The sequence below is a fragment of the Gallinula chloropus genome, assembly GCF_964237585.1.
Source record: "Gallinula chloropus genome assembly, chromosome: 3".
Classification (NCBI taxonomy): Eukaryota; Metazoa; Chordata; class Aves; order Gruiformes; family Rallidae; genus Gallinula; species Gallinula chloropus.
Window position 1 is genome coordinate 41,842,096 of NC_140087.1, and position 27,106 is coordinate 41,869,201.

Below are 27,106 nucleotides of genomic sequence, written 5' to 3' on the forward strand. Positions count from 1 at the left end.
TGAACCAACAAGCAGAGCGTTGGCAGTGCCCCCGATGGGCCCGTTTACTGACAGCAGGCGTTTGGTGACAGTAACCTCCGATGCACCAGCGAGCTTCCAGATGACAAGGACAGTGCACCTGCAGGTTTTAATTGGTGCAAAAGAGGGGAGAAGATAAGGTACCAATTACTATCTCGAAGCCCGAGAATCAAGGACGTTTTTGGCAAGGAGGCTTGTAATTCCAACGTAAAATTGTGCCCAGCATGGAATAAACAGGCCCTGCATTATTTATCATGCATTAAGGCAATTTCTGACTTGTAAAACTCAGAGAAGGCTGATGGAGAGAGGTGAATCTGCAACGCTGGACCTACTGCAATGCTAATTATAAGGAATGTCTCTGTGTTGCAGATTTAAGGATGTACAAGTACTAGTGAAACATTGTAATTATATACCAGCTCCCAATCCAGGGAGTAATCTAAACGTGGCAATAAGTGGGTAGTTACAAAAAACCACACGTTGATGAGAAGATGATTATTACATGCTGGAGAATTTCACTGGCAATTCTAATCTTCTCAAATGAGCTGCACAGAATTCAGCTAATCTTTAACTTAAATTCCCAAGCCCGAGAACAGCCAGCTGGGGGGTTGGAGCCAAATGCAGATGACTTCTCTTGCTTTATTCTAATAAACAGCTTTGAAAAAAAGCTGTGATAGGGATTCCTGAGAGCTTCATAGTTTCAGAATGTCATTCATAGATTCTGAGAGTACCTGGCCAGCTTGTCAGGGTAAGAAAGACTCGCATCGCTAAGTTCTTTTTGTTAACATTTGTCTGAAATGCCACGAATGCCAAGAGTAGCTGTCTGTGGGGATGAGGTGAGACTTTGCAACAGGAACTCAAATTTCTCACATAGAAGGCTGTATGACGCTTCAAAATGGAGGGAACAGCAGGACCTCTGGCAGCTGTATTTTTGGATGAATGGAAAGGAACCCTGTACACTGGCCCCGTTGCCATTTCCTACTTGGTTGCTGGGATGGGAACCAGCCGGGCTGAAGGCCAGGGCGGGGCTTGCCAGCGTACCTGGGGGGTGTGAGCAGTTCAGCAGCCTGTGGTTGGCTGTGGTGAATAGTTACTGCAGAGCTCTTTGCCCAGTCTTCAGGCTGTTTGACCCGCAGGAGCGCAGCGCCTGGCCGGTACTGTATGACAGGAGCCTGCCAGTGGAGGGAAAGTTTAGGAAAACAAAATGGGAGGAGGGAAAGTATCTGACATGTAATGCAAGGGCTGACGCACTGTGTGTGTGCCTGTTCCAGTAGATGCTCATTATCCTCCTCCCTGTAGGCTGCTGCACTGGATGCAATCCTCTCCACTCTCTGGTTGTGAGGGCCCTGCTAAGCCAGTGTGTGCAAAACCCCTCCTGATGCTGCTCTTCAGCAACAGTGATGATGTCAGGGGTTAAGATGGGAGAAAGCAGATAGGACCTCCATCTCATCATCCCTTCTGACACTTCTGTGAAAGAACCACCTGTACTGAATGTACTGCATGACCCACCTGTACTCTTGCAGTTTGAGTGCTTGATTTCCTCAGGACACATTCGGCTCGCAAGCAAGATGAGAGGGTCACTGCTTTCATGTTGTAGTAACAAAAAGGTTCTGGGCTGGCTGAGTGAGCAGGGGGCAGGCGACTGCCTTCAGCCCCTGCTGACTAAGTGGCCTCTGCAGCTCTGGGAAAACACAAGCAGAGCACCTGACTCTTCAAACCGACACAGAATGGAACTGCATATGAAGGTACTGCTGCGGTGGTGGCCAGCCTCCTTGCGTCACAGCCAGGTAATGTAGGGAAACTGTTCAGCCTCAGCAACTTCAAGGCTGAGGTTTAACAGCAGCATTGCACGTTCTGAAGCCTGTCATCCATGCCGCAGCTGAGGTAAAAGCAGTGAAAGTTGCCTTTGCTTTTCATTCAGAGCCCCAGAGTGCCCAACGGCTTGGGTTCCTGAGGTGTCACAGGTACCTCCACTTTGCAACTCTGAAGCACTTGGTGTGTGAGGGCAAGTATGAAGCTGCTCAGGTCTCTCAGGAGGCAAAGTTTGGCTCAAAGCCTTTGTGTAGCTGTAGGCGCTGGTGCCGAGAGCAGCAGTGCTGCTACTCGGGTGCTGTGCAGAGCCGCTTGCTGGGGGGATTCTGGGTTGTGTGCAAAGGTTGGGTAACTGTTACACATCAGCCATAAATGCTCCTTCCATCATGTACAGACCAATTGGGTCTGTCTCTGCCTTGTGCAAACGTGGGGGGAGGTTTAAGGTGTGTTTAATCAGTACAGTCTCATGTCTAGTTCCAGGTTTTATTTTTAACCATCTTGTCTGACTGGTCTGTAGGGCTGGCCCGTGTTTAATAGTGCTGCATATCACACTGGTCTTACCAACGACAGCAGACTGTCCTGGAATGGGGAAGTGCAAGGTGTGAGCATTTGTGCTGTTATCTTCAATGTCTTTTGCCTTTGAAACTGTTGTTCGTGGTAGTCCTTGGGCGTTTGCAACCCCCTCTGCTACAGTAACAGCTTTAACGTTAATTAAACCCCTGTAAGACCTGGCTATGAAAAAGAGCTCACTTTTGACTCTTACCTTGACTCCTGCTTGTGCGCTGTGCCTCAGCTGAGGCAGCTGAGCTTCATGGCACACTGCTGGCCTCAGGGAGTTTCGGGTTGAAATGAGGACTGTTGAAGCAGCTGCATCATCTTAGGGTGCAGTACTGGAGACTGGGGAGCAGGGAGAGTCCCCTACAGAAGATGCGGTGCTTGGGGGAAGGTGGTGTCAGTGGGCCTCGCTCCACGCTAAGCAGGTAGAGCGGCTTGCTGCTGGAGGGGTTTGTGCAGCTGGTCCCAGGTCTGGTTTAGTATGCTTGAGTTGGATACACAGTATAATTTAGGTTGATTGGGACTACTGGAGTTACTGATTCTTCATGGAAATTAATTCAAACTTAAGTTAAAGATGTGCAGATTGGAGGCCTAAGCGAGGCAAACTGAATAGGGGAAAGTTTCTTTAGTGCTTTTCACAGCCAGCTGTTTGCCCTGCCTCCACACCAGGCAGGGCTTAGGAAGACATGGCGGTGATGCTTTGTCTCTTTGCTCTTAGTAGACTGCCATGCAAAGGACCTCAGGGCAGAAGCGAGGCTGGTGGCTGTTAGTAAGACCCCTCCACCTACCTGCATAACCTCCATCCTTCACCTGTAAGGAAGCACTTCATGACCAGGGTGGTAGGAGGAGAGGTACCATCTGCCAGAAATGGTCAAAGGGAGCAGCTGACTTCAACTTCCTCTTCCCCATCATGCCTGGGTGCTGGAGGGGACAGTGGTGGGACCCAAACTGCACTGATGCCCTTGTGCCTCAGGGGTTGCACAGGACACTCCTGCCTTCACCCTTGGGAACGTGAGCGGGGTTTTGCCTGGGTTGTGCCGAGCTTTATAAGCAATCAATTCATCAGCCTTTTGAGTGAAAGGAAAAACAACAGACTTCTCAATTTCCGAAGGCGGAAAGCAAGTGAAAACAATTCAAAATAAGAAAGCAAACCCAAAAACTGCTGCCACACAAACCAGACTTGGATCATTTTATTTTCACTAGGTGTTATTTAGTTCTGCTACTTATAATCCTAAGTGTGGCACAGTTGGAAGCTCAGAATGTAACTGTGTACCGCCTAGCAGTAATGAGACTTAGCTGCAGCATCTCTTGCTAAATCTTTCATGTTAATTGGGACAAGACAGCCTGGCTGCACATCCTCGTGTTGAGAATTAGAAACAATCTATGGTAGTTACAGTAAAGAGGAACAGCAAGACACTGATAGCTACGGGGTTTTTTTAATTTAAAAGAAAGAAAAAGAAAAAATGAAGAACGCATGTGTGTGTGTGTTTAGATGCTGTAGGAAAGATTTGTTGTAGCCTTTTTAGCTTCCGAAGTAGTCATGCATTCCTGTAAATCAGTGTTTCTCAAACTCTGTGACAGCGTGGCCTCCCTTTTTGCATCCTCGGTCTTTACGCAACTATTATTGCATCGGCAGCAGCTCAGTTTCTCTGGGGGAGGGGAATGGGAATGCGCTGTGATTACTGGCCACACGTGTTTACGGACAGTGAGCTGCCCCCAGCAACTCAGGGTATTTAGCTGTTCTTAATACAGACCCTTCCAGAGGATGATTACAGCCAGCCTGCTTTCCTGGCCTCCAGGAGGATTCCCAGGGGCCCTTTTGCAACTCCTGAGGGGGCTGTTGCATGGAATTTGAGGAACACTGCTGTAAACCAAACAGGAGCAGGAGAGAATGCCTCCGAGCAGCCGTTTATGCAAGCTGCTTTCTTTGCAAACAAGGTTCACCGTATGCTTTGGAGGCTTTCCATGCCCCCGATACTTTTCTTAGCTCACACCTGACTTCTGTTAATCTGCGTAGCATAGCTCGTTGGTGCAGCGTTGCAGGATGGCTGCATGCAGTGTGTCGGTCTGGGGTGCTGGGGTGCTGGTCGGAATTACCACCTGCATAACATGTTAAAGGAAAGTAAGGAAGAGCTTTGCTGTTGGAGAAAAAAACACCACCCCTCCCCCCCCCCCCCCCCAAATCAGGTTTAGCTGTAACGTTACAGTACATGGTGTACTGTCCTTGTACCTATTCATTGCTTGTGTTCAAAGTTGCCTTTCGCTATAGGGCATAGACCAAATGCCAATTAGTTTGCATGCAATTGGCTGTTGAATTACGGCAGGAAGGAGATGTCTTGTGTGCTTTTCACTGAGTTGTATTCATACTTCCCACTGTCTTCGTTCGTGATTCCAACTGTCCCAGGGGAAGGACCGTTAAGCAGGTTGTATTCATTGTTCTAGAGCATACAAGAACCTGAGATGAAGTGGCACCGTGTGGTTTTTAGGACATCTTCCCACCCTACCCCTGCCAAGGCCTTTAGCTGAGGAACATCTGCCCCGCAGCATTCTCTTGTAGGAGTTAGAAAAATAAACATTTGGAGGTTGCTTGTTACATTTGGAAGAACCTAAACCTACGTGTAGCCCTGACCTAACCCTCTTTACATAGTTCTAAGCAGCGCACGGCCCTGGTGGTAGGAGCACCCCTCACTGCTCGTCAGAGAGGCTCTGCTGAGAAGCGGTGTCTTCCAGGGCCATGTCCTCCTGGCTGGCCCGCCGGCACTCCACGTTGCGGCTCATCAGTATGGCATGGGCCGCATCTGCCTCGCGCCGCGGTCTGGGTTCCGTAGCAGGGGTTGCTTCGCAGGTCTCGGCGAGTTGCTGGAAAGAAGGAAGAAGGGAAGAGTGAACTAACTAGTTTAGGCGATTTTTAAGTAACACTTGAGCTGTTTTTTTTGAAGTGACAGGTGAAAAAAGTTAAAAATTGATTTGGGAATGTCATTCTGTGAAGCTGCATGGGATTCTGAGCATGCATTATTCACAAGGGGCTGCGGAGAGGTGCTTGTCACACGTTGTGTAACGCATACATTTGGAAGGAAAAGCAGACCAGGAGCTAGAGGTTTAGTACTGCAGCTGTACATGCATAGAGAGCCGCAGAATAATCTGGATTGAAAAGGGCTTCTGGAGGTCATCCAGTCCAAACTGCTGCTCCAAGCAGGGCTGACCCCTAAAGAAGTTAAATCAGGTTCCACCAACATTTTAAATCCAACTTACAAAGAAAACTTTTCACCAAAACTGGGATGCAATTAGCAGTCTGAAAATGTGCGTGCTGTCACCCTGCTGTAAGGGGGCCATTAGTGTAGAAGTTTTCCAGAACTGTGCTAATGTTAATAAAACACCTCCTCCTGCCCCTCTCCCTCAGATGGGCACCTGGACTCTGAGCGGTTACTGTGGCCCAGACTCACCCCATCTGCATTTAACCATATAGGCTCTTAGTGTATCATCTGGGCTGCCAGAAAGATCCAATTGTTCCTTCCTAACACTACAGAAGTGGGTTGTCCTCTCCACTGACTACACAGGCCACACCAACTGCCTACTGAGACCTCGTGCACAAAATCTGGATGGCTTCAAGTTAGGTGAGGTGAACCCTCTGCCGTTAGTACTCAGCCATGCAGACTGGCTGAGTTCTTGCAAATGAGGCTATAAGCTCCTGAGAGTCAGAATGACGCCTTCTCATCTCAGATGTTCAGCTGCACGTGTAGAAATATTAACACTCATTAGAGCAATACAGCAGGATTGGACCCAGATGAGTAAGTGTTCAGTCAACCTCTGTTGAGGTTAGTGGCAAGATCCAGGGAACTGTACTGTACGTGGTATTCTGGGGTTGAGAGGAAACTGCACACAGGCTAGGGAGCTTTTTTCACTTGAGGTTTGGAGAATTCTTTGGCAAATTAGGGAAGTTACGTGTGGTTCAGAATGATGGTAGCAGAAAAGTGTTTTGAACTTTCCATATGCACAGTCTTCCCCCGTTGCCAATTTGGTTTCCAGCTCGATAGACCAAATGCAAAAGTCTGTCTTAATTGTGTTGTCACTCAACTTCTAGTTGCAGCTGCCCTTTATCTCTAGCCCGTCTTCTCACGTTACTGCTCGAGGTGAAAGCTTCAAAAACCAGGGAAGCAATTGATGGCAACCAAAGATAAATAAATACACTGAAGTAGACAGTGAAACAATAACACTACTGTGTGCACTGAATTTTCTGGGGAAGATGGGAATATAACTGGAAGCCTACTGGGAAGAGGGCTGGAGGCTCTTTGTGTGTACTATTTTGCTGTTAGAAAACACCAAATCACAGGGCCTGCAGGTTTCCTTTGGGAAATGCTTCCTACAGGTTTCCTGTGACTAGCTCTTTCAGCAGTGAGGTTTTTGGGTCCTGGATTGTATTTCTGGTCTGTCAGAGAGGGACAGAACAAGTGGACAGTTCAGGGGACTGTTCCTCTTTGCAGAGGTCATGCAGCCCTGCGTAGGCACAGGAAGGGGCTACTTAGTCTGTGTAGGGTGGCACTTGTCACCTGGGCTGCAGACCGGGGAGACCCGAGTCCCCAGTCTGAGTGAAAGGGTCTTTACCCCCATGTGCAACTCCAGGTGTGTGCTTAACAGTTCCGTACAGACACGTCAGTCTCCTACACAGTAACACCAACCAGTCTCACTGTGACACAGCAAAACCCGAGACAAACACCAACCCCCTGGTGTTGCTTTGGAAAAGACTGTTTTCTGAGAAGGAAGAAACCAAACAGTGGTGAGGACAGCTGAAGAACCTGCCAGAAGAGCAGTGCAGTAGCACATGCTCAGCACAGTTTTTGGCCTCAGCCTTACCCGTGCTGCTTGGCTTGCTGCTCGAGCAGATGGGCCCATGGCAATGTTCATACTACTGGATGACTGGGTGTCACTGGTGTTGCCTCCGTCTGCAGCCGAGAGCCCAGAAATCACCAGAGCACTGGAAAAGCTTCTCTTGCCGAAGAGCAGGCTGAGAGTTGAGCTGGTGGAAGAGGCCAGGCTGGACCGGAGCATTGCTGCAGCTCGGTCCTGCACAGTCAGCTGGCCTGCAGCGGGAGCAGCCGGGGACTGGGAAAACACGGATGTTGCCGAGTTGTGGAACGACAGCTGGCTACTGGAAAGCCTCTGGGCAATTTCGTGGGCAGATGTAGATGTCTGGATGAAAGGCTGGCGGCTTTCTGCAAGTGGTCCAGAGTGACTTGAAGCAGGGGGCCTTTGGTTTAAAGCAGCATGTGCCTGGATGGACTGACTCCTGGGTTTTCTCCTGCCTTTAAAAGAAAGACAAAATTAAGTGGCATGCTGATGAACTCCATACTGACAGTGTCCGGTACGTACATATTACCATTGGCACACTGCTACTGGCATTATCAGTCTAAGAATCCCAAGACTGACAGAAGTAACAAGTTGCTAAACCCCCAAACCTTCCTTTGTTTTCCACTACAAAAAGGGTTCTGGCTTTTAGTCAGAATAGCTCCAGTGGTTTTGCACTGAGGGAAATGAGAAGCCACTCCAAGGGAAAGACTCTCCTCACTGGCTGACACCTATTCTGACACATATATTTAAACCTGCCCCGTGGATGACTGAGCAGAGTGCTGCTGTAACTCCACTCCTCTCACACAGCCACACTTGAAGTAGGGGATGCTGAACATCCACCTCAAGTGGCCTGATATAATTAAATGCAAAAGTAAGGCCAAGGCCCTGTGAGTTAAAACGATGGCACATTAAAAAGAACGATTCAGCCACATGGAAGACGGCAGCATTACAGCCACAGGACAGTTTTTAAGACTAACAGAAAACTGTATCTGAGTTCCAAGAGTGCTGTTTACAGTGTATTTGCTGACTGAAGAGATGCATACACCTCTTAGGGCAGTCTGCTGGGGGTCTGAAGGACACCCACATGAGGCTCTTGCCCCATTCTGTGAAGCATCTCATTGCAGCCACTGTTGGCTACAGAGTGTAGCTGAGGTAAGCTGTCTGATGTGCCCAGACAACTTCCGTCTCCCTGTAACGTTTGTACCAACACCTTGTGCCACTCAACTCCTGCATTTCTTACCCTTGCACATCTGAACAGGCACGGAATGAAAATCAAATCAACTCCTTGGCCAGCAAACCCACCCGAACCGGGCTTGCCCCAGGCCCTCTGCAAATGGCATCCAGGGGGCCAGCACGTGCCACAGGCCCTGAAGGGGTTCAGTGTTCCTGTGGACAGGCTCTAACCCAGACTCACGCAGAGAATGCCCTGCATGGCTTTTTTGCTTTCCAGGAAACTTCAGGCATTAACACAAGCTGGCAGTTTGGTTTCCCAGCTGTAGCTGTGGGGTAGAGAGTCGATGCCAGAAAATCTGCTGAGGGCCATCAGTGCAGAAACAAGTTTCCCTGGCAGACGTTTCCTGCTTCTTGGTAATTTTCTGTGCTTTGTATTTTCCCAATACCCAAACTATGGAAGCACCGAAACTCCTCCAGATACTGAAATTTTTCAGGCATAAAGGAATATAAATCTCACACTGTCTGTCCCCTAGAAACAGGACTGTTTGCTGAATTCATGAGGGTGCCAGTAATGCTGAATTTCTTATCCAGACTACTTAGATTAGACAGTGGAAACACGCTGTTTAACATGGTGGAGCCGCTTTCCAGAGCCTGGTATCATTAGCCCCAGTTTTCAGATGCTGGAGTGAAGAGACTTCAGGTAACTTGGCACCCAGTCAGATGGCAGAGCTGGGCCACAACCTAACTGGAGTGAACTCTTCAGCTGGACTAAAACCTGGTTGCTTTGGCACACAGTGGACACGTTCGCACCCCACTTATAATGCATCTTGAGTTCTGCTTTTCTACTCCAAGCAATAAAAAAGGAATGTTCCTGAGCTGGCGTGCGAAGCAGCACTCAGAGGCGAGTAAGAGCCCCCGGGCCTCTGCTCGCGAGCAGTGGGACAGATGCAGGTGGGTCCTGCATGCCCCATTGCCGGTGTCCGCTGCACCTGAGACGCGATCATCGGGGAGGGTGGGCGCTGGGGTGGGGCTCAGGGCTGGCTGCCACACTGGCAGCCGTGGGCACGCCTGGCCTGGAGGGATTCGGGTTCTTCAGCCTCAGGGGTTTTGTGTCAGTGCTTTGGTTCCTACAGCTGCCAGTTATTCCAGTAAGCTGCCCTTCTTAAATAAAAGGGACGGACCAGCATAAAGAACAGGGGGGCTGCGGTGTGTTAGCTTGTGCAGGGGCTAACGTGGCCAAACATCTGCTTGTGATTTAAACTGCCAAGCTGACCCCTGTCCAAAAGTATTCTATATTCATCCCAAATGCAGAGCTTAGTGCATGGGACAGGAGACCACCCGCATCTACACATAAATAACTCCGTCCTTGAGAACACTCGGGAAAGAAAGCCTGTTCCATAAACTCCACCATGAAATAAGGACACTTCTGGGGAAAACCCCACATATTCCCAGTGCTCCCTATTTTGGTCACACTTTTATATATATACATATATATAGGGCTTTCACTGCATTTTGCAGACTCGGTGGCACCAGGCTGAAAAATTACATATGAAACATGAAAAGATTAAATGCACTGGATTCATACATGATGGGTCTGGAAGGGGATTGCTGTGATCATCTAGTCTGGTGTGGTACATCGCACGGGCCAATACAGAGTTAGTTCCTGTACGGTATTACTAATGACTACAATTATTTTAAGGAGTGCATCCAGTATCTCCTTAGTCACTTGTTTCCTCTTTCATTTGCTCTCCCTGCTGAAAACACGTGCTTGATGTCACAGTGGAATTTGTTTAGCCTTGTCATCCCCAAGACTGCTCCAATCAACTGTCTCTGGTCACCTTTGGCTGCCCAGGTAAGTACTTGCAGCCTGTGATCAAAGCATCTTCTACAATATAAATAATTTGAAAGCTCTTAATCCTGCACTACAGGATGTGTTTCCCAGATCTTTGATCACTTTTTTGGCTCTACCTTGAACTCTTCCAAATTAAATTGCCCTTCTTAAATGGGGGCACTAGGACTGCGTGTGGGAGGCCGGTGTCCTGAACCAAAGGCAGACTGAGGTATATGGGTTCCCCAGGTCACCTTATTTGGTCTGGCACAGCTGTTAGTAAACCTGTTCTCTGGTACTGCCATGTGTCCCAATACTTCCTGAAGATCAAGCAGAGCTCCCTTTTGAGCCAGTTCTCTGAAAAGCTTTCTTGAAGGAGAGTCATTTGGATTTGCTCAATTAAGCATACAGCTTTGGTAGCCATTCTTTCATGTTCCTTGAGGCCATTTGGGTGGAAGAAACTACCAGGTCCCAGAAACAGATCATCTGCAGTTTTTCCAAATACGAACCAGACCTATTTCTTTCCTCATTTCTACATTATTGGCATCTCTTTCTATACAGTGATGGATGGAGACCACTGTGAGGATTTCTCTTGCTCCTGATGACTTTTCTCTAGCCAGAAACTTCTTGTTTCAATCTCCTCCTCTTGCCAACAGTCTCTCAGGACTGAATCCTGATTTGCATTTGCTGTTTTCCACTTACTCGCACTTCTTGTGCGTGCCTTCATCTTACCTCAAAGCCAGGATGCGTTACTTAACTAAGTGTGACTCTCCCTCTTGATTGTGCTTTTCTGAGCACCCAATACATTCTGTTGAACACCTCACAATTAACCCTCCTTCTTGTACAGCATGCTTGGGATCATTATTTTACAATTAAGGATGCCATTCTGATTACTGCAGTGTCAAGTTGCGAGTATGTGCATGGGGATCCCTCTAACTCTAGCCTCAATTAAAACCAGCAGTTATTTTATTCTTACAACTTGATTTATATTCAGGGCAAGATTTTTCTCCAGGCCCGTCCATTATCTTTAATGACAGGTCAAAATGATCTAATGGGAAGAAAACAAGTGTCATAACCCCTCCAGTTCTCTGCTTTAATTTATAGACTAATACCACAACTTGTTGAAAGGCTGAGTTAATTGGCTTTGCATTACAAGTCCTGATCTCACAGCAACCCGCTGCCAAACTTAACGTATATCTCCAATGTGAAGGGCAGTAGTTCTACCTTGTAAATACGTCTGAAGTACTTTTGAATCTGTAACTTAATACGAATCCATGTTTTATGGATACATTATGAATCCATAATTTAATATTTAAGGGCTCAGCTGTTAGCTGACAGAATGATTGGCAAGAATTAATTTTCTCCTGGTAACTGCGGTACAGACACAAGAAGTTATTTCCTGTCTGTTTGTTCTCCACACGCGCTGATGAGCAGCCGAACCAATTCCTCAAATAAATCATCACGGCCCTTCCAAGGTGATTAAGAGTTCCACAACTTTTCACTTCTGCTGTTCCCCAGCCGCCAATAACCACGGGCTTCCAGTGGCATCATAGCTGTAGGCTCCCTCCCATCTGCATTTCTCACACTGGCGGGGTTTGTGGCACCTCCTAGCCCAAAAGTTACACACAACGGAGCTCCACAGAGGAACCTCTGGTGAATCACCTTTGTCTCGCAGCCCCCCAGTAAATACCTGGAACAGTATCAGGAAGCCATCTCCTACACGTGCTGCTGGGTCATTGGGAAAGACAAAGCACTCTCAGATTTCTAAGAGTTTCCCACTGGATACAAGCACGCCCCAAAAGCATCTGCCTACGCGGCCCCTCAGAGGAAGACTGCAGAAACAGCCAAGTAAACTGTGCGGGTACCTGCACGCTGGTGGACTTCTTGAGACGAAGCTTGCAGCTGAGGAGTTCCGTCTCTGGTGGGCTGCGAGCTACTGCTCTGGCTGGAATTGCCTGTGGAATTGCCGTTAGACGAGGCCCCCCCTCCGCTCTCCACCTCCTCACCGTTGCCTCTCTCGTGGTGGGCTGCATGGCAGTCCTTCCGCATCCTGTTTGTGGGAACACACGCAGCGTCAGACGTTTATTATGCCCAAAAATTTGTGCCACCATTGTCAGGCGCCCTCAGACTGTGTAATCGCGCTCTCTCGTACCACTGCAGGTCTTTGACATTGTATGAGGTGACAAAGGTGGTGACGTGTTAAGCTTACCTGAAACAAATTGGTACGTACGACACAAACTGAATCTTTCCTTGTCTGTCTTAAATGGCTTTGGAGCCCTGCAAGACCTTAGGACTCCCTCACATTACAGTGGTCTCTAAAGGTCAACTTTGCATGAGGTAAGCAAGTAGCAAAAAAGAGGAATGGGCTGGAGGGAGCCCAGTGGGAATGACCTCCATGGTAGGAAATGAGCACATTAAACCACTGATATTTTAGCATAGGTCTTGGCATGCCAGCTGGCTCCCGCAGTCTCTCCACAGTCCCCTGCCTCTTCTCAGCCCCAGCAATGACAGGGCAGGTGGAGGGAATGAGACAAGAGCGAGTTCCTGCTCTATGAAAAGTGCCTGTAGGAAAGGAGAGCTGGAACGTGTCAGATATGGATCACGCGTGCCTGGGGGAAGGCAGGCAGTTTTGGTGGATGGTAAGTACATTTTTAGATGTGTTCTGCTGAAGAACAGTGACTTGGGGGTGATCACCTCTACTGCCAAAGCTTTGGAGCACTGGCCAGCTCATTTACTCACGTTCTGACGTGTCGCTGAGTTACAGAAAGAGTACTCTTATTTACAGGGAGCAAACAGTAACATTCCCTGGAATAAGGGAAATGTCTGTAGCACTAACTGATGTGATAATGAATCTTGTTGAACACAAAGAGAACTTGGCCTAAAAGCTGTGAATGAGTTAATGAATTTCCTTTCAGCCACATCTGTGGGGCTGTTTTGTTCTATTCTCAGTTACCTGCAATTAAACTTTTACAGAACAAACGTGCTCTGCTCTAACAGAAAATACATGAAACCAAGACTGCGAGGTCAGTATCTGCATAGGCAAAATTTAACACCTACCTTAACCATTTGGATCTGAACCACTTTTTAATGTTGTCCAAACTGACAGGTCCCCCCCAAATGTTCCTCAGCTGGCTGTGTGTCCCAAGGTACGAGGTGGTTAAAGGGGAAACGTACATTGGATATCCCAGTGGCTGATCACATGAAGAATTAATTAAGTTCCTCAAGACCTGTTTATTGTTCTGGATGCTTCCTCTCTCCGGGTTACGATTGCGTAAGAAGATCAGTTCCTGCTGCTGCCCAGCCCAAAGCCCTCTGACACACTCCTTGTTGACCTACAGGTAGGTTAAAAACACGTGGGTGATGTGAAAACATTTGCTACTCAAGATGCAGAGCTACACAGTCTAGGTGGAACAGCAGGAGCTGTGTGCAAACTCCTCGTGTCTGCACCAACAGGCTTTATGAACTCCTGCAGGTACTGCTTGGGAAAGCCTGGGATATATTTCAGAGACACAAGCATAGAGGTGCAGAACAGAGGCCAACTGAGGAGAGCTCTTCCAGACTTCAGTCCCTACTCTGATAGCTACTATCGACCTCTCCTTTTGGCCAAGTCATTCAGAAATAGCTCCAGTGAACACAGCCCTAAATTACTGCGATATTAGAAGGATGGTATGTGTACCTTGATAACCTTGAAGCTCAAGTAGCTTTTGTGGAGCATGATAACTTTGTACTCATCTGCTCCTTCATCTACCACGTGTCTCAGGGTGAGCAGCTCCTCTCTGTTGGAGAGTACGGCGCTGCGCCAGGCTGGGTCCCCTTCGTGACAAATGACAACCTTCTCTTCGAAAGACTGGATGGCTTCATACAAAACTGCTGGGTCCTCATACTCATCTGGGCAGGTGAACTGGTCCTGGTAGTGCAGGAAGAAGTATTGGAAAGGTCAGGTGTATTTGTGAAAGCACAATGAATAAAACAAAACAGTGAATAGAATCCTGGTTTGCAAACAGCTGGCTGCACAAGTGACTTGCCTTTCAATACAGCGTGTCTTTGGTTCCCCAGGACAATTAATTTAACAGTAATACAGAAAGGCTGGGTTTCTGTTTTATTGTGACCTGTTTTGAACTCATGTCTCCCCTGGACAAGGACAATTCCAGCTCATTTTATAGAGTGGGAGGCTGCAGGAGGCAGAATATTTTTGGGTAAGCTAGAGATGGGAATCACCTGAGGCAGGCCACAGTTCTTGCAGCAATCCTTATTTTTATTCATGAAAAACCACCACCAAGAGCACAGACTGGGAACCCATCAGCAGACAGCACAATATTGTGCTACTGCTGTAGCTGTCACGCAGCAGCACAGGCAGCATTAACAGTCACTGAGATCACTGCTCAGGTTCTCCGATACCAATTCCCAGCGGTTACATTCCGCTTCTGCTACACTCAGAGCAATTACAGGCATCGTGCGGGACAAAAGCACGTGATACTACATCACAACGTGCCAGAGCAAGAACATCATCAACTCCAAGCTATCCAGGGGTTGACCTGAAGAGACTGGAGCAACTTCAGCAGAGGTGTGCCAGACAACTGAAAACAGAATGGGGCCAGAAACAGCCTGACATCATCAGTCATGACACCAACCCTTCAAACTGCTCTCCTCTCAAGCTGTGCCTTTGAACATATGGAAGCATTACATGTGTGTCAACATTCACTAAAGGACTCACAAATTAGCAATGAAATTAATCTAATCAATGTATTTCTTTTCAATCCAGAAGCCATCTTTGTGGTATCCACGCCAGTAAGACAGGGCATGGCACTCGGTTGTGTTTAAATGAAAATGCAGGGTCAGGCTCTGCAATGTGAATGGCTCCCAGTCGCCTGCCAGTGGGTACAGGAAAGAAAATCAAGAGAATGCAAAATAAACAGATGCCAAGTTGTTTTTTTTTCATTTCGGGCTTTTCCAGTTGGGTTAAGGAAGTGTCTCAGAACAAGGCAACAAGTACTCTTTCCCTTTCTTTCTCTTTTCTTTGAACCGTTTCTAAGGTTCCCCATGTTTCCCTAAGGAAAGAGACGTGGTAATGAAAGTTAAAAGTAAAAATTAATCAGAGCCCCTACCTGGTGTAGCTTCAGAGACATTCGGATTGCTGGGGCAACCACCTTATGCAACAGATCCATGTCTGCAAAGACCCACTCATCTTTTGCTGCTATCCGAAAGTCTCCTTTGAACAGTGCGTGGAGCCCATAAAGAAAAGAGTCCAAGCTGGAAGAGAAAGGCAGCAGTCACTCCTAGAAGTCATTCCCATCTCGCCAAGCTGGACCCCTGCCAGCCCCCAGCCCCCATGCTGAGCTGTGCACTGACTGGTGCCCCCTGGTGCAGGGGAGCTCCTGCAGTGGGTATAAAGCAGGGGTCACGTCGCATATTTCTAGTGAGAAAGCATTCCTCAGGGGCGGTGGTTTTCCTTCTGCTTGCACTGAAAACAACTGGCCCCAAAAATGAGAGTGGCACCTGGAACAACGGATGTCCTAAGGATGGGTGGCAGGGCCACTGGGCGCCTTAGGTTGCTGCTTCTCTGCGGCTGTGCCAAAGAGATTGGGTGCTCTGCAACCCTGCTCAGGCAGAAGCAGCTGCCCCCTCACATTTGGAAGCTTAGTCATCAGCCCTGTGACTCTTAGTGGCTCCCCTTGCAAAGTTAAAATTTAAACAAAAAAAAAAAGCTGTAAAAGATATTCTCAGCAAATGTGAGACTCTTGCCATGAACCTCCAACCCAGGCACGAGCGTGAAACCCGATGTACTCAGAAGAACACAGTAAGTTTCAGGCAGTGTGGAGCAAATGGTGAGAGCCTGAATCCAACAGCAGCCATTCCAAGCTGGAACAACGAGCCCCAAAGCACATGCGCACCGGGAATCTTTTTCTAATACAAGAAACTAGGTGTAGCCAGTCCTGCCTGACCTGGGGTCACGGCTGGTCTGGACACAAGGCTTAAGCAAGAGGTAAGAGCTACAAAATCGAGCAGTAGTTAGGAAAAGGTCGCACAAGGGCTTCGTGAAGGGGAACCACCAGCCTTCAGCTCCAATCTGCACCCCAAATCGCAAGCTTCCCACAATGACACCACAGCTGCTGACATGACAGGACTGCTGCCCTGACGCTGCCCCAAAGAAGGGAGCCCAAACTTGAGGAAAACAGAACTGTCTATAACAAAAACAGGCCCCTCTCGCAAACCCGCAGGACACGGGTGCATCTGCCTGCCAGGACTTTACTCACTCTTACAACAGTTGATTTTTTTCAGACCATAAAGGCTCTGAGGAGAAGCTGCATTAAGACATTAGTGGTTTTCATTACCACCCACCAGGCTTTCTCCTGAGAGCGCATCATCTTTCCATATAATTGAGCTTTCTTAATTATTTTAGGAAAAGAAAAAAGAAAAAGAGGGGAAAGGGAGACTGGGAGACTGCTTGGCCTGTCTTCAGCTCAGACACATTCCAATTTTGCCCTTAGTGGGTAGCACGTTTTAGAAATGGAAATGGAAAGAGAGATTTGTGGTTACCAGAAAAACAGCTGGGTCCCAATTTTCTCCACGAAAGTGCCATGTAATACAAATCAACTAATCAGTGGGACCAAGGCCAGCCTGGAAGGCAGGGCGGCTGTTGCTGCTGGGAACGTGAGGAGTAAGGGGAAGCTCTTGTGAATTCTTCACCCATTTGCATTTATTAGTACCGAGTTACATATTAAAACATGCCCGTGTGAGACAGGCACTTGCACTCAGATCCTCACAACATTCAAAGGCTGATTTCAATGGGAGTTATTATGTGTCTTTGAGGAGCGGGTCCTGATCCCCACTGACATTCAAGCAATCACCTCCACGGTTCAGAAAATGGTAATATGCTCAAACCCTGCTTAATGGCTAGGAAATCCCTAGAATAAACCAGTTAGGGAGGGGGAAGAAAAAAAGGTGGGTGCCACCAGTGTGGTGGAATATGTGACCACCATCTCCTTTCAACAGGCTATGAATCAGGAAGGGTCCTTTCACTTGCCAGCCCATGAGACAACATCCAGCATACACAACTGAATCCTTGCCTGGAAAACCACTTCTGTCTCTAAGCATTCTTCCCAGCATGAAATCGAAAAGAACTACCTTGAACTCTGCACCTGATGCTGATCTGTAGTTTAGTTTCTCCTCACATCACACCCCCTGTATTTCCTCCAAAAAGCTGGCTGGGATGACAGGAGGAACAGGCAGGAGAGAGAACTGGTTTTTATATCATTAGAGGCTCTTGGAGCCAAATCTGAATGACAGAGCAGAGACAGAATTTGCATTCACATCTAAGTACCTCAGAGGCATCAGCACATGCTAACCAGGCTGCTGGGAACGGCAGTACCTGCTGAAAGCAAGGCCAGGGCTAGGACAGCTTTGCAAACTGCAGCTGGGCATCAGCAGAGGGAGCGGAGGGGAGCACACACAGCTCTCACTGTGCTTAGCTAGTGCACATTCATCCATTTCTCATCCCTCTGCATAATAAGTTCTCTAACCAGCGATTTTAAGAACAAATATGACTGCTGCAAGGAGCCAAGCAGCAGCAGCAGTACTTGTGAGGGGCTGAGAGTCAATTATTTTATAGATCGTATTTTCCACCAGAGAGGCCTGGAGGCAATTGCTGTATTCACAAACCCAGGGACGTCCTTTATTCTCCTGCCAATCGTAATGAGGCTTTTGGGTACGCTCTGCCTATAATGTGACACTATCTCAAGCCATTCCTCCTGTAACACGGGGCCCTTAATCCACATAAGAGACAGCCGTTGTTATTCTTCCCATTGTTGTGCTCTCTCCTCCAGACTCTAATGAGATTATAAGGAAGCTGTAAAGCTAACAGCTTTGATCTGAGGCCTAACTCAAAGGTGCTGCTGCATTCTTGGCCCAGTTTTAGCATCCTTCCCTTAGTAAGCTGCTGTAGTCAAGCCCGAGTGAAGGTGAACTCACACGCCAAAGGAACGACCTTCATCAGGAGGAGACAGAACTACTATTTCTGGCAACATTTGTAACCCTCTGAGCTGAGAACCTGAAAAGCTGCTGTCACAACTGCCAGCTATTTTAGAACTCGTAGGTGTGTGGGAACCATGGGCTGTGCAGAAAGGAGGGGATTAAGTAGCACCACAAATACCGGAGGGAGGGCAACAGAGCCAAAGCAAATACTTCCTCCTGCAGCCCTCACGGTGCTCCGACAGCTGAAGCTGAAAGCATTTGATGCAAGCCTGAAAGTGGGATAGGTGAAGACTAATGAGCTCGTGAAAACAGCCTGTGTGTATTTTGCACACCCAATATTTTCAATGACAGCCCTTCTAAATTGGGTACTTTAGCTAACAGTGGCCGTAAGCTGAGTCAAACTTTTCTCCCCCACTTCTCTGCTCAGCAGCAACTACGTATGACAACATCCAGCTGCGCTGGCTGCCTCAAGTCCCACGAGCGATGCAGCACTGTGCTCCATGTCCCGTGCCCTCTGCCTCCTTCCCCTCAGATGCTGGGTGGTACAACATGGTGTCCGGGAGGGGCGGGGCAAGTGGGGCTGGCTGCTTCCCTGGGCTTCAGGGGGAGCAGCGGTTCCTCTGCCAGGCAGAGGCCTTCCCCGGAGTGAGCCTCTGTCTACACGGACTGGTAACACCCAGAAGGAGCTCAGGGGACCTTGGCATCCAGGCTCAGTAGTGTTGGAAGCACCTGATGGGAGATGCTTTACCAAGAGAATGTTACATTTTTTCCAAATTGGGAACATCTCCTAAACATTTACTTATTTAGGTGTAGTGACTGAGTAAGATTACGAGGGGGTTTTGGTCTTTTTTACAACCACAGACCTAAACATATCACTCACTTTTGAATAAATGAATGGTAATGCCGTGTCACTCTTCAAATTGCATTTTGTGCAGGCTGCCTCCTAATGACAGTTTAAAAGAGCAGGTGATTTGCATAGCAATGTTCTGCCTTCTTAATGAATGCATTTATTGTGTAATCTAGCGTTAATGCTGGGTTTCTGCTGACATTTGCATGAACAGGTATGCTGAATAATTATTTACATACATTATATAAGAGCATTTAAAACCTTGGTTTACACAGTGACATTTACTGATTAATAGATTAGACAAAATCATGTGTAAATGAGAACAAATTGGTAGTTTACATACACAATGTAAACTCGAATCTCAAATCCGCAGTGCACAGCTCAGGGTGATGGTACCTTCACATTACTCTTTCTGTGCTGCAGCTGGATGGCTGGCACTCAGGACACAGCCAGGGGTAGACTTAGCCCAGAGAAAGTTTCCTACCACCTGCACAGTTACCCCAAGAACAAAACATGACCACAGAGCAGAGATCCTTGGCTAGTTTGCTCACGTTGGACACATCTGAAACACTTCAGGGAAATAAGCATGAGGAGGAGAAGACTACAACGCTTATCTGGCCATCCCAGAATCATAGGGGTTGGAAGGGACCTCAGGAGATCATCGGGTCCAATCCCCCTGCCAAACCAGGTTCTGTAGGACAGGTCGCACAGATAGGTGTCCAGACAAATGTTGAATATCTCCAGAGAAGGAGACTCCACCATCTCCCTGGGCAGCCTGTCCCAGGGCTCTGTCACCCTCACTGTGTAAAAGTTCTTCTGCATGTTGGTGCAGAACTTCCTGTGCTCCAACTTGCAGCCACTGACCCTTGTCCTGTCTCCACAGACCACTGAAAAGAGGCTGGCCATTTCCCCTTGTGTCCCACACTTAAGATATTTATAAACAATAAGATACCCTCTTAGCCCCAGTTCTTTCAGCCTGTCTTTGTAGAGGAGATGCTGCAGTCCTTTAATCATCTTCGTAGCCCTCCTCTGGACCCTCCCCAGGAGATCCTTCATCTCAAACTCATCACGAAACCTCTAGCAATGTTGTACATAAGATGATTTGCAGCCAGAACTGATAGAAAGTCCTGAGATGAAATTCAAGGTCAGTGCTTACCAGAGAAACCTAAAGTTTTTGTAGGTGAGCACTTGAGTGTGACAGCGCGTGTGTCAGGAGCCCAGATCTCTCCCAAGGTGAGCCAGCTCCCCACAGCCATGCAGGCAGTATGTCCCCCTCAGGCAGACAGGCTGTGGAATCACTCCTGTTCTGACATGCCTCCACCACAAATTAGAACCCTCTTCATCAGCCAATGGGCTCCAAAAGGTCCCCAAAATATCATGCTGCCTTTCCAAGGGAAAGGGATGCGAAACGTCACCTAAAATCCGACGCCTCGGGCTTCTGAGGACCTTAAGTCCTTCTCTCCCATCTGACTGAACACAGACCTGCGGCAGCCTGAGAACTGGGGGTGAGAACCAGCAATTTCACTCTGAATCACTACTCTCTATAAGAGCTGCTGCGTCTCCATCAAACACAGAGAGAGGGGAGGGACACCCGCCACCACAGCCTAAAGTGAATCCTCAGGACCATTTCCTGGCCCCGGCAGCGCTGCAGGTGTTGGACAATACCCCCTTCCCCCGGTGTGCCATACTGCTGCATTCCTATCGGAGTCTGGCTGACTTGCTGCTGCTCTGTGCTTAAAGAAGTTGTGAAGATCCCTGTGAAGCAGGAAACCCAGCAAGGACGGTAAGAACTGCCCTCTGTGCTGGAGAGAATGTACTGGGGGCACTTCTGTTGATTAGAGGTCTTGATGTCAGAGGGTAGCGTAGCCACTTCTGGCCTCAGTTAGTAATTTCTGCTACATTGGTTTTGTTCATGAAAATAAATATATAAATTCTTTAAGGCCAGAATAAACATATTTCACCAAGCTAAAGCAGTGTTTTATAGCTGCAGCAATTTATAACTTGAATTGTGCTACTCAAAGTTCCTTTTTTTTTCCCCCCAAAAAAAACCCTTTTTCTGACAGTTGAAATGTATTAAAGGTAATTTAACCAGGTGGGTAAGTGACACACTTTTTCACAGGGAAAGCTTTTGTGAAGCAGCACTGAAAAAGATATTGACAGAAGCTTCCACTTAATCCCTTTTATGTCACAAAATACATTTAAAAATGCAATGATTCAATACTGCCCTGGAGCACTTTCTTAATAAAAAGAAAATCGGGACTCTTAAGGTACAGGGTTATACAGAATAAATTCAGAAAAACTGGGATGGAGCTGTGCAGTGCATATGACTACTGCATTCTTTACCCCTCCTGCAGACCTTTTCTCCCCAAGATAAGTATTTCTGAGCATGGAGCTCACCAAAAAGACAGAAACTACTTTGGTACCCTGGCAGTTTTCCAGATTTTAAACCAGCATGGGATAGCTGACTCCTGCAATTACTCTTCAAATCTTTACAGACGACTTTGCAAATAATTACCTTAAACATTCATGCTTTCCATGTTAAGCTTTGGAAAGTCTCTGATAATATTACCTCTTTCCATTAGCTACTGACCACACAAGCCAATAAAAACAGGTGACATTGTTACGGTATCTGTACCAGTGCCAAAACACTGTAATGAAGGTTTTAAGATCCTGTGGAAAGTACATGCAATGTGATGACAGTTTTAGGAAGCGTCTGTGATATTTTTAGATGCATTTCTAATATCACTGTGACATATCTATTGCAGCTCCAGATCAAATTTTCTTTAATCTTTTCTCAGGAAAAAAGAAAGGGGGAAAAAAAAAATCACAAATGCACATCAACTTTTCTGCCATGTTCCCAAATTCTGAGATTTGGATCATTTTGGGCAATTTCAGAAATACCAATGACTTACTAAGCATCAAACACCCTTACTTGAGTGCTTAGAAATGAAGGCAGAGGAAACTTAACCCAGAATCATAGAATCACAGAATGCTTTGGGCTGGAAGGGACCTCAAAGATCATCTAGTTCCAGCCCCTCCGTCATGGGAAACCTACTGGAGGAAGGGGATGTGCAAAGACTAGCAGAAAAGAGATGACAAAGCCCCTTTAGAAAGCAGAAAGCAGCAGCACACCCAGAAATAAGGCATGTGGGCTACAAACACGCTTTGTGTGACTGACTGAAAGAGGAAGACATGACAACAGACGTTACAAACATCGGGTAACAAAGCCAGAATGAATATTTAAAGGCCTGTTTTTCCTTCTAACAGAAAACACGTTCCAAATTGCACACGCTGTCTTTGTTTGCTTGTTAGTAAGACAAATCCTCTCTAAGGACCGCCTTGATCGAGGGCTAGCTAGCTTTAGTCACAGCTTTGTGCCAATACAGCAAGGTCACTTCCACACTCTGTGTTTACTGATCTTCTCTGCTGTACTAAACTCTTGTGAACATGGGGAGTTCAAATACATCTAATAAAAACCTAAAAATAGGTGGGAAGTTAAGACTTTAATAAAGTAAATATTCTTTCATTAACAAAATGCCTTATCTGTAGCATTAATTGCTCAGGCTGAATACTTAGACCAGCATAAACAGTACTTTGCAAAACCCAAACAACACAGATCTGCTAGTGAAACTGGAAGACCCCCTAAGGAAAATGCAAGGTGAAGAGCATATCCAGAAATAAACTTAAGCAAGCATATCCTAATTACCCAGACATCCTAGGAAGAAGTGCTCTGAATGAGTAAGGGAGACTGAGAACAGACAAAGCTGCAGTCTCAAGACATGTGAGGTTCTCTCATCCTCGGTCACCACAGTGAAGTTGCCCAAGGATCACAGACTGCAGCCCTGAGGCATGGAGGCCCCTTACAGATTTGTTGTTATTTAGCTAATCAAATGTCAGAGTACTTGGCAGCTTCCTCCTCTTCAGGAGGAGGCTGGAGTAATGGTAGCCAGGCCAGGCATGAGTCAACACAAGCAATAACCATTGGTACCTATTCTGCTAATGCAAAACTTCTAATGCTTTGCTCTATGAAGTCAAGGCTGATACTCCACATTAAGCAACCCACCCACCAAAGTAGAAGATGCCCAGGAACTGCAGAAGGAAAAAACATTTTGTGAAGGAAAGAGACTTCCCCTTGATCTAATCTTCTGCTGAGGTTCCACATCAAAGGAAAGAAGACAAACAGGTCTTTGCTTTAAAATGAGGAAAATGGAACCCTAAAAATTACCTGATGGCCATATTGTGAGCTGCAGTTCCCAAAGCTCTTCGACCCAGTATACACAAGGCAAAGGAAAGCGTCACTAGAGGAGAATCCTCATCGCTGTCCAGGTGCTGCAAGGTTTTAAGAACAGCACATTATTCCAGAACCAAGTATCATCCTTGAAAGCACTGCAGTACTATAAATTGTAACGTTCGTAAAATTGGCTTCTAGCTAGAGCTACACACAAACTTACTCTTTGCAATTCAACAGAAGAAGGAAGATCACTGCTGTCAGAGTCTTCCTGCAAAGTACAAGCTTATTTTGCCAACCAAGAAGAAACAGGACATTTCAACTTCAGGTAGCAAGACCCCAAGGGAGAGGAGCTTGGGGGCTATTTTGTTTGCTGGTTGGTTTGTTTTTTCCAGATCAGACATTCACAGAATCACAAGGTTGGAAAAGACCTTTAAGATCATCAAGTCCAACCGTTACTGTCCCATGCTAAACCATATCTCTAAGTACCTCATCTACCTGTCTTTTAAACACATCCAGGGATGGTGAGTCAACCACCTCCCTGGGCAGCCTGTTCCACATCTCAACAACTCTTTCAGCGAAGAATTTTTTCCTAACATCAAATCTGAACCTGCCCTGGCACAGCTTTGTGCCATTTCCCTTTGCCCTATCTCCTGTCACCTGGCCAAAGAGACCATCGCCCAACTCTCTGCAACCTCCCTTCAGGTAGTTGTAGGCAGTGATAAGGTCTCCCCTCAGCCTCCTCTTCTCCAGACTAAAATTCTACTCTGTTGCTGAGAGACACTGCAACTGGCAGCAGCTTTCATGGGACAAGGCTCTTATGAAACTCCCACCCAGACTTGAGAAGAACAATCTATCTGGAAAAGTTTGGGGGAAACAAACTTTTAGCAAACCTAGCTCAGGAGAGTTTCTTTACCAACATTTTTGCAAAGAAAACCTTGCTATCAAGCAGGAGGAAAACCTGAAGTAACCCCTCATGAATGTGAATCTTTAGGAGGATACAGGCTTATTTCTGTCCCAGCAACAGGTGGTTTCTTGCAGCTTGCTTTGACTCTAGAACTGAAGCCAACTCTAATGGGGATCATAGCTCCTATAAAATCCACTGATTTTCAGAGCTGCATGTACAGCAAAGCTTTGTTTACATCTCACATCTTAACATGAACTTTACCTCTATGCAGTTAGTGAATTGCAGAAACACAGGTAAAAGATGTTTACATAAAGGTTTACATAAAAGCAGATTTTAATGTAAACAATACATAAGTGTGTGCATGGGGGCACTGGGCACTATTTTCTTTTTTCAGTCTAACTGGCATGTTTCAAGTCTATTGGGCATCCCTACATCTACTACTCTCTATATGAAAGCCTCAGCCACATAACTGAACAAGCATCACCTAACAGTGCCTTTCCCTGCACCGAGCAATTCTTTGCGTGTCAGAACTTGGGAGCGGAGACGTGGAGGTGGGAAAGGGTAAGTGGTGGCATGTTCCCAGTAGGAGGTCATGGACAATTCAGTGAAAACAGTGTCAATGTACCAATATGTAGAGGAACTGAGGGAGTGGTATTCAAGGTTAGAGACATGAGAAGGAACTGAGTGGAGAAGAAACATCAAGATTCAGCAACGTTAGACCAGCTAAGGGCAGCGGGAGCAAACAGGACGTGCGCTTAGTGATCCTGAGTGGAAACCACGTAACAGCGCGGGGCGGGCAGGAAAGAGACAGGTTGCATTTTGTGCCATGATCAGCAATAATCAGAAAATTAAATCAAAGGAATATACTTGTCTGAAACTCTATTCTCCCTCTGGGCTATTGTGAGCATGCCATGGAAAGAGAGTCGTGCATTTCTGCCAAATGATTGCTGACCATCAGTAATCTTAGTGGCTCAAAGCCTGTGAACGCAGAGCTGAAAACCTGCCCTTGACCTTCTAGAGCTGTGAGGTCACCTCACACGGTTCTGTGACATGCTTTGCATTTGAATTATGAGCTCTCAGAGGTGACCTGTACTAGCAGGGAGTTTGCTATGTACTTCCCAACCTTTGGAAGCCATACCCAAACATAGGCAAAGGATACACAAACGTCACCAAAGTCTGGCAAACATACCCAGACACTGAGAGAACGATGGCATTCCCTGAATGGAGCTCACTCCAGCATTACTTCTGCAAACACTTGTTATACCCACACTTTTTAGAGATGATGAAATTATCAGCATTGGAAGTGTTCACAATAAGGAATTAGCTCTGTATTCAAAGACCAGCCCTCCTTAAAACCCAGCTTTTGCAGTAGTCTACAAAATATGCTTTTTCCATCCTAAAACCCAAATGTTTTCCTCTTATTTTAACTCTGACAGCTTAACTGAAATAAACTTTATTGCGCTGATCCTCAGCAAGCAAGAGTTACCATGCATCATTTAACTCTTATCCCAAGAACTAGAACTACTACTAAAAAAACCCCAAAAAAGTAAGCTTACCTCCACCCTTTTTCTAGCACAGAACTGGATCCAGTCCAGATAAACACTGCAGAAACTAGCTCTTGTTATTCCTTGGAGGCATGGAACATAATCTTCATCTATGTTAATGTTAAACATTGCAAGGTCACGTTCAATGTAATGCCACTTGGCGTAAGGCTGCAGTATCTTTTGGATGGATTCATCTTTTATCCAGTCAAGGATTTTGGGAGAACTTGCTGTGAAGTATATTATACTCTGTGGACAAAGTGTGCAAACACATTAGTCACTCCACGTCTGATTACAGCAGATATATTTTACACATGAGAAAATAAATCAAATAGGACCAGACTAACTAGCCAGTATTTTTCCTGTTTTTTACTGCTTGGCATCATCACTTCACAAAACTGTGCAAGTAGAAAGAGGAGGATAATTGGTATCTAGGTAGCAAACAGAAAAAGAAGTCATATTTTTAATACTGTTTCTGCCTTACAGGAAAATTAATACAAACAATAGAGTATGATAAGAATACAGAGTTCCAGCATTCAAACTTGTTGACTGCTGAACATCGGTGGGGTTGTAGAGTCCAGCACACCAAGAAGGTGACATGGAAAGAAGCTCAGGTGTATTTTGAAAAAAAACCCAGCAGTAGACACTCACATGCTCAAAACGGGACTCTTCTCCCTCTACAGAGTTTCTGCTTTCTGGGGATGAAGCACTGCTAATCTTTTAAGAAACAGTTCCACCATGACTTACCCATAAAGGGGAGATGTGACAGATGCCTACAACACGAGTCTGAAAACCCCTGTTTCCACAGCTGCATATAGTAGCATCGCTATTTTTGCTATTTGTCGATGAGACCAGTAAAGAATAATGGGTTACTTCTTACATGTTGGGTTAAGCTGACAACTGATATAACAGTTGGCTTTTAAAGCACTGAAGGAGGAGCAGCAGCATTCAGCAGGAGCTCTTTTACCAAATGCCAAAATATTTGAAAGCAGCAAGACTCATATCTCATATCCATGCCTGGGTTTCTAAGTTTAAGTTCTAACTGCTGTGACTAGGGCCATTAAATAATAATAATAATAAAGAAAATAATCTATCCAAGCCTAATTTAAAGTATATTTTTTAAAGAATATGAAACTGAAGGAGAAGATCCAGTGCTGCAAAGGAAAGTGGCATCAGCTGGAAAGTCCCATTATAATGTTTTATGATTATAATTTTTGTTTTAATAAAAGATATTAATTTAGAATTGGATTCCAAAGCAAACGAGGGGCAAATGAACATGGCTGAAGGTGACATAGTTCTACATTACTCCCACAATGGAATTACTATTAAGCAAATAAATGTATAAAATGAAAGTATGATGGATTAAAAAGGAGAGAAGCACCAC

The 27,106-nt window shown here is 46.4% G+C and overlaps 1 protein-coding gene across 1 annotated transcript in view; it reads right to left on the bottom strand.

Moving 5' to 3' along the window:
• Positions 1-5,067: 5,067 nt before the first annotated feature.
• Positions 5,068-27,106, bottom strand: part of PCNX2 (pecanex 2) — a gene marked incomplete at both ends in the record, with an annotated part of 151,395 nt that continues 129,356 nt past the window's right edge. Inside the window, 8 exons of the mRNA XM_084262153.1 lie at positions 5,068-5,241; positions 7,234-7,682; positions 12,094-12,278; positions 13,286-13,560; positions 13,905-14,135; positions 15,334-15,478; positions 23,272-23,375; positions 25,738-25,971. Coding sequence (XP_084118279.1) covers positions 5,068-5,241; positions 7,234-7,682; positions 12,094-12,278; positions 13,286-13,560; positions 13,905-14,135; positions 15,334-15,478; positions 23,272-23,375; positions 25,738-25,971 — 1,797 coding nt within the window. The remainder of the gene's footprint in view (positions 5,242-7,233; positions 7,683-12,093; positions 12,279-13,285; positions 13,561-13,904; positions 14,136-15,333; positions 15,479-23,271; positions 23,376-25,737; positions 25,972-27,106) is intronic.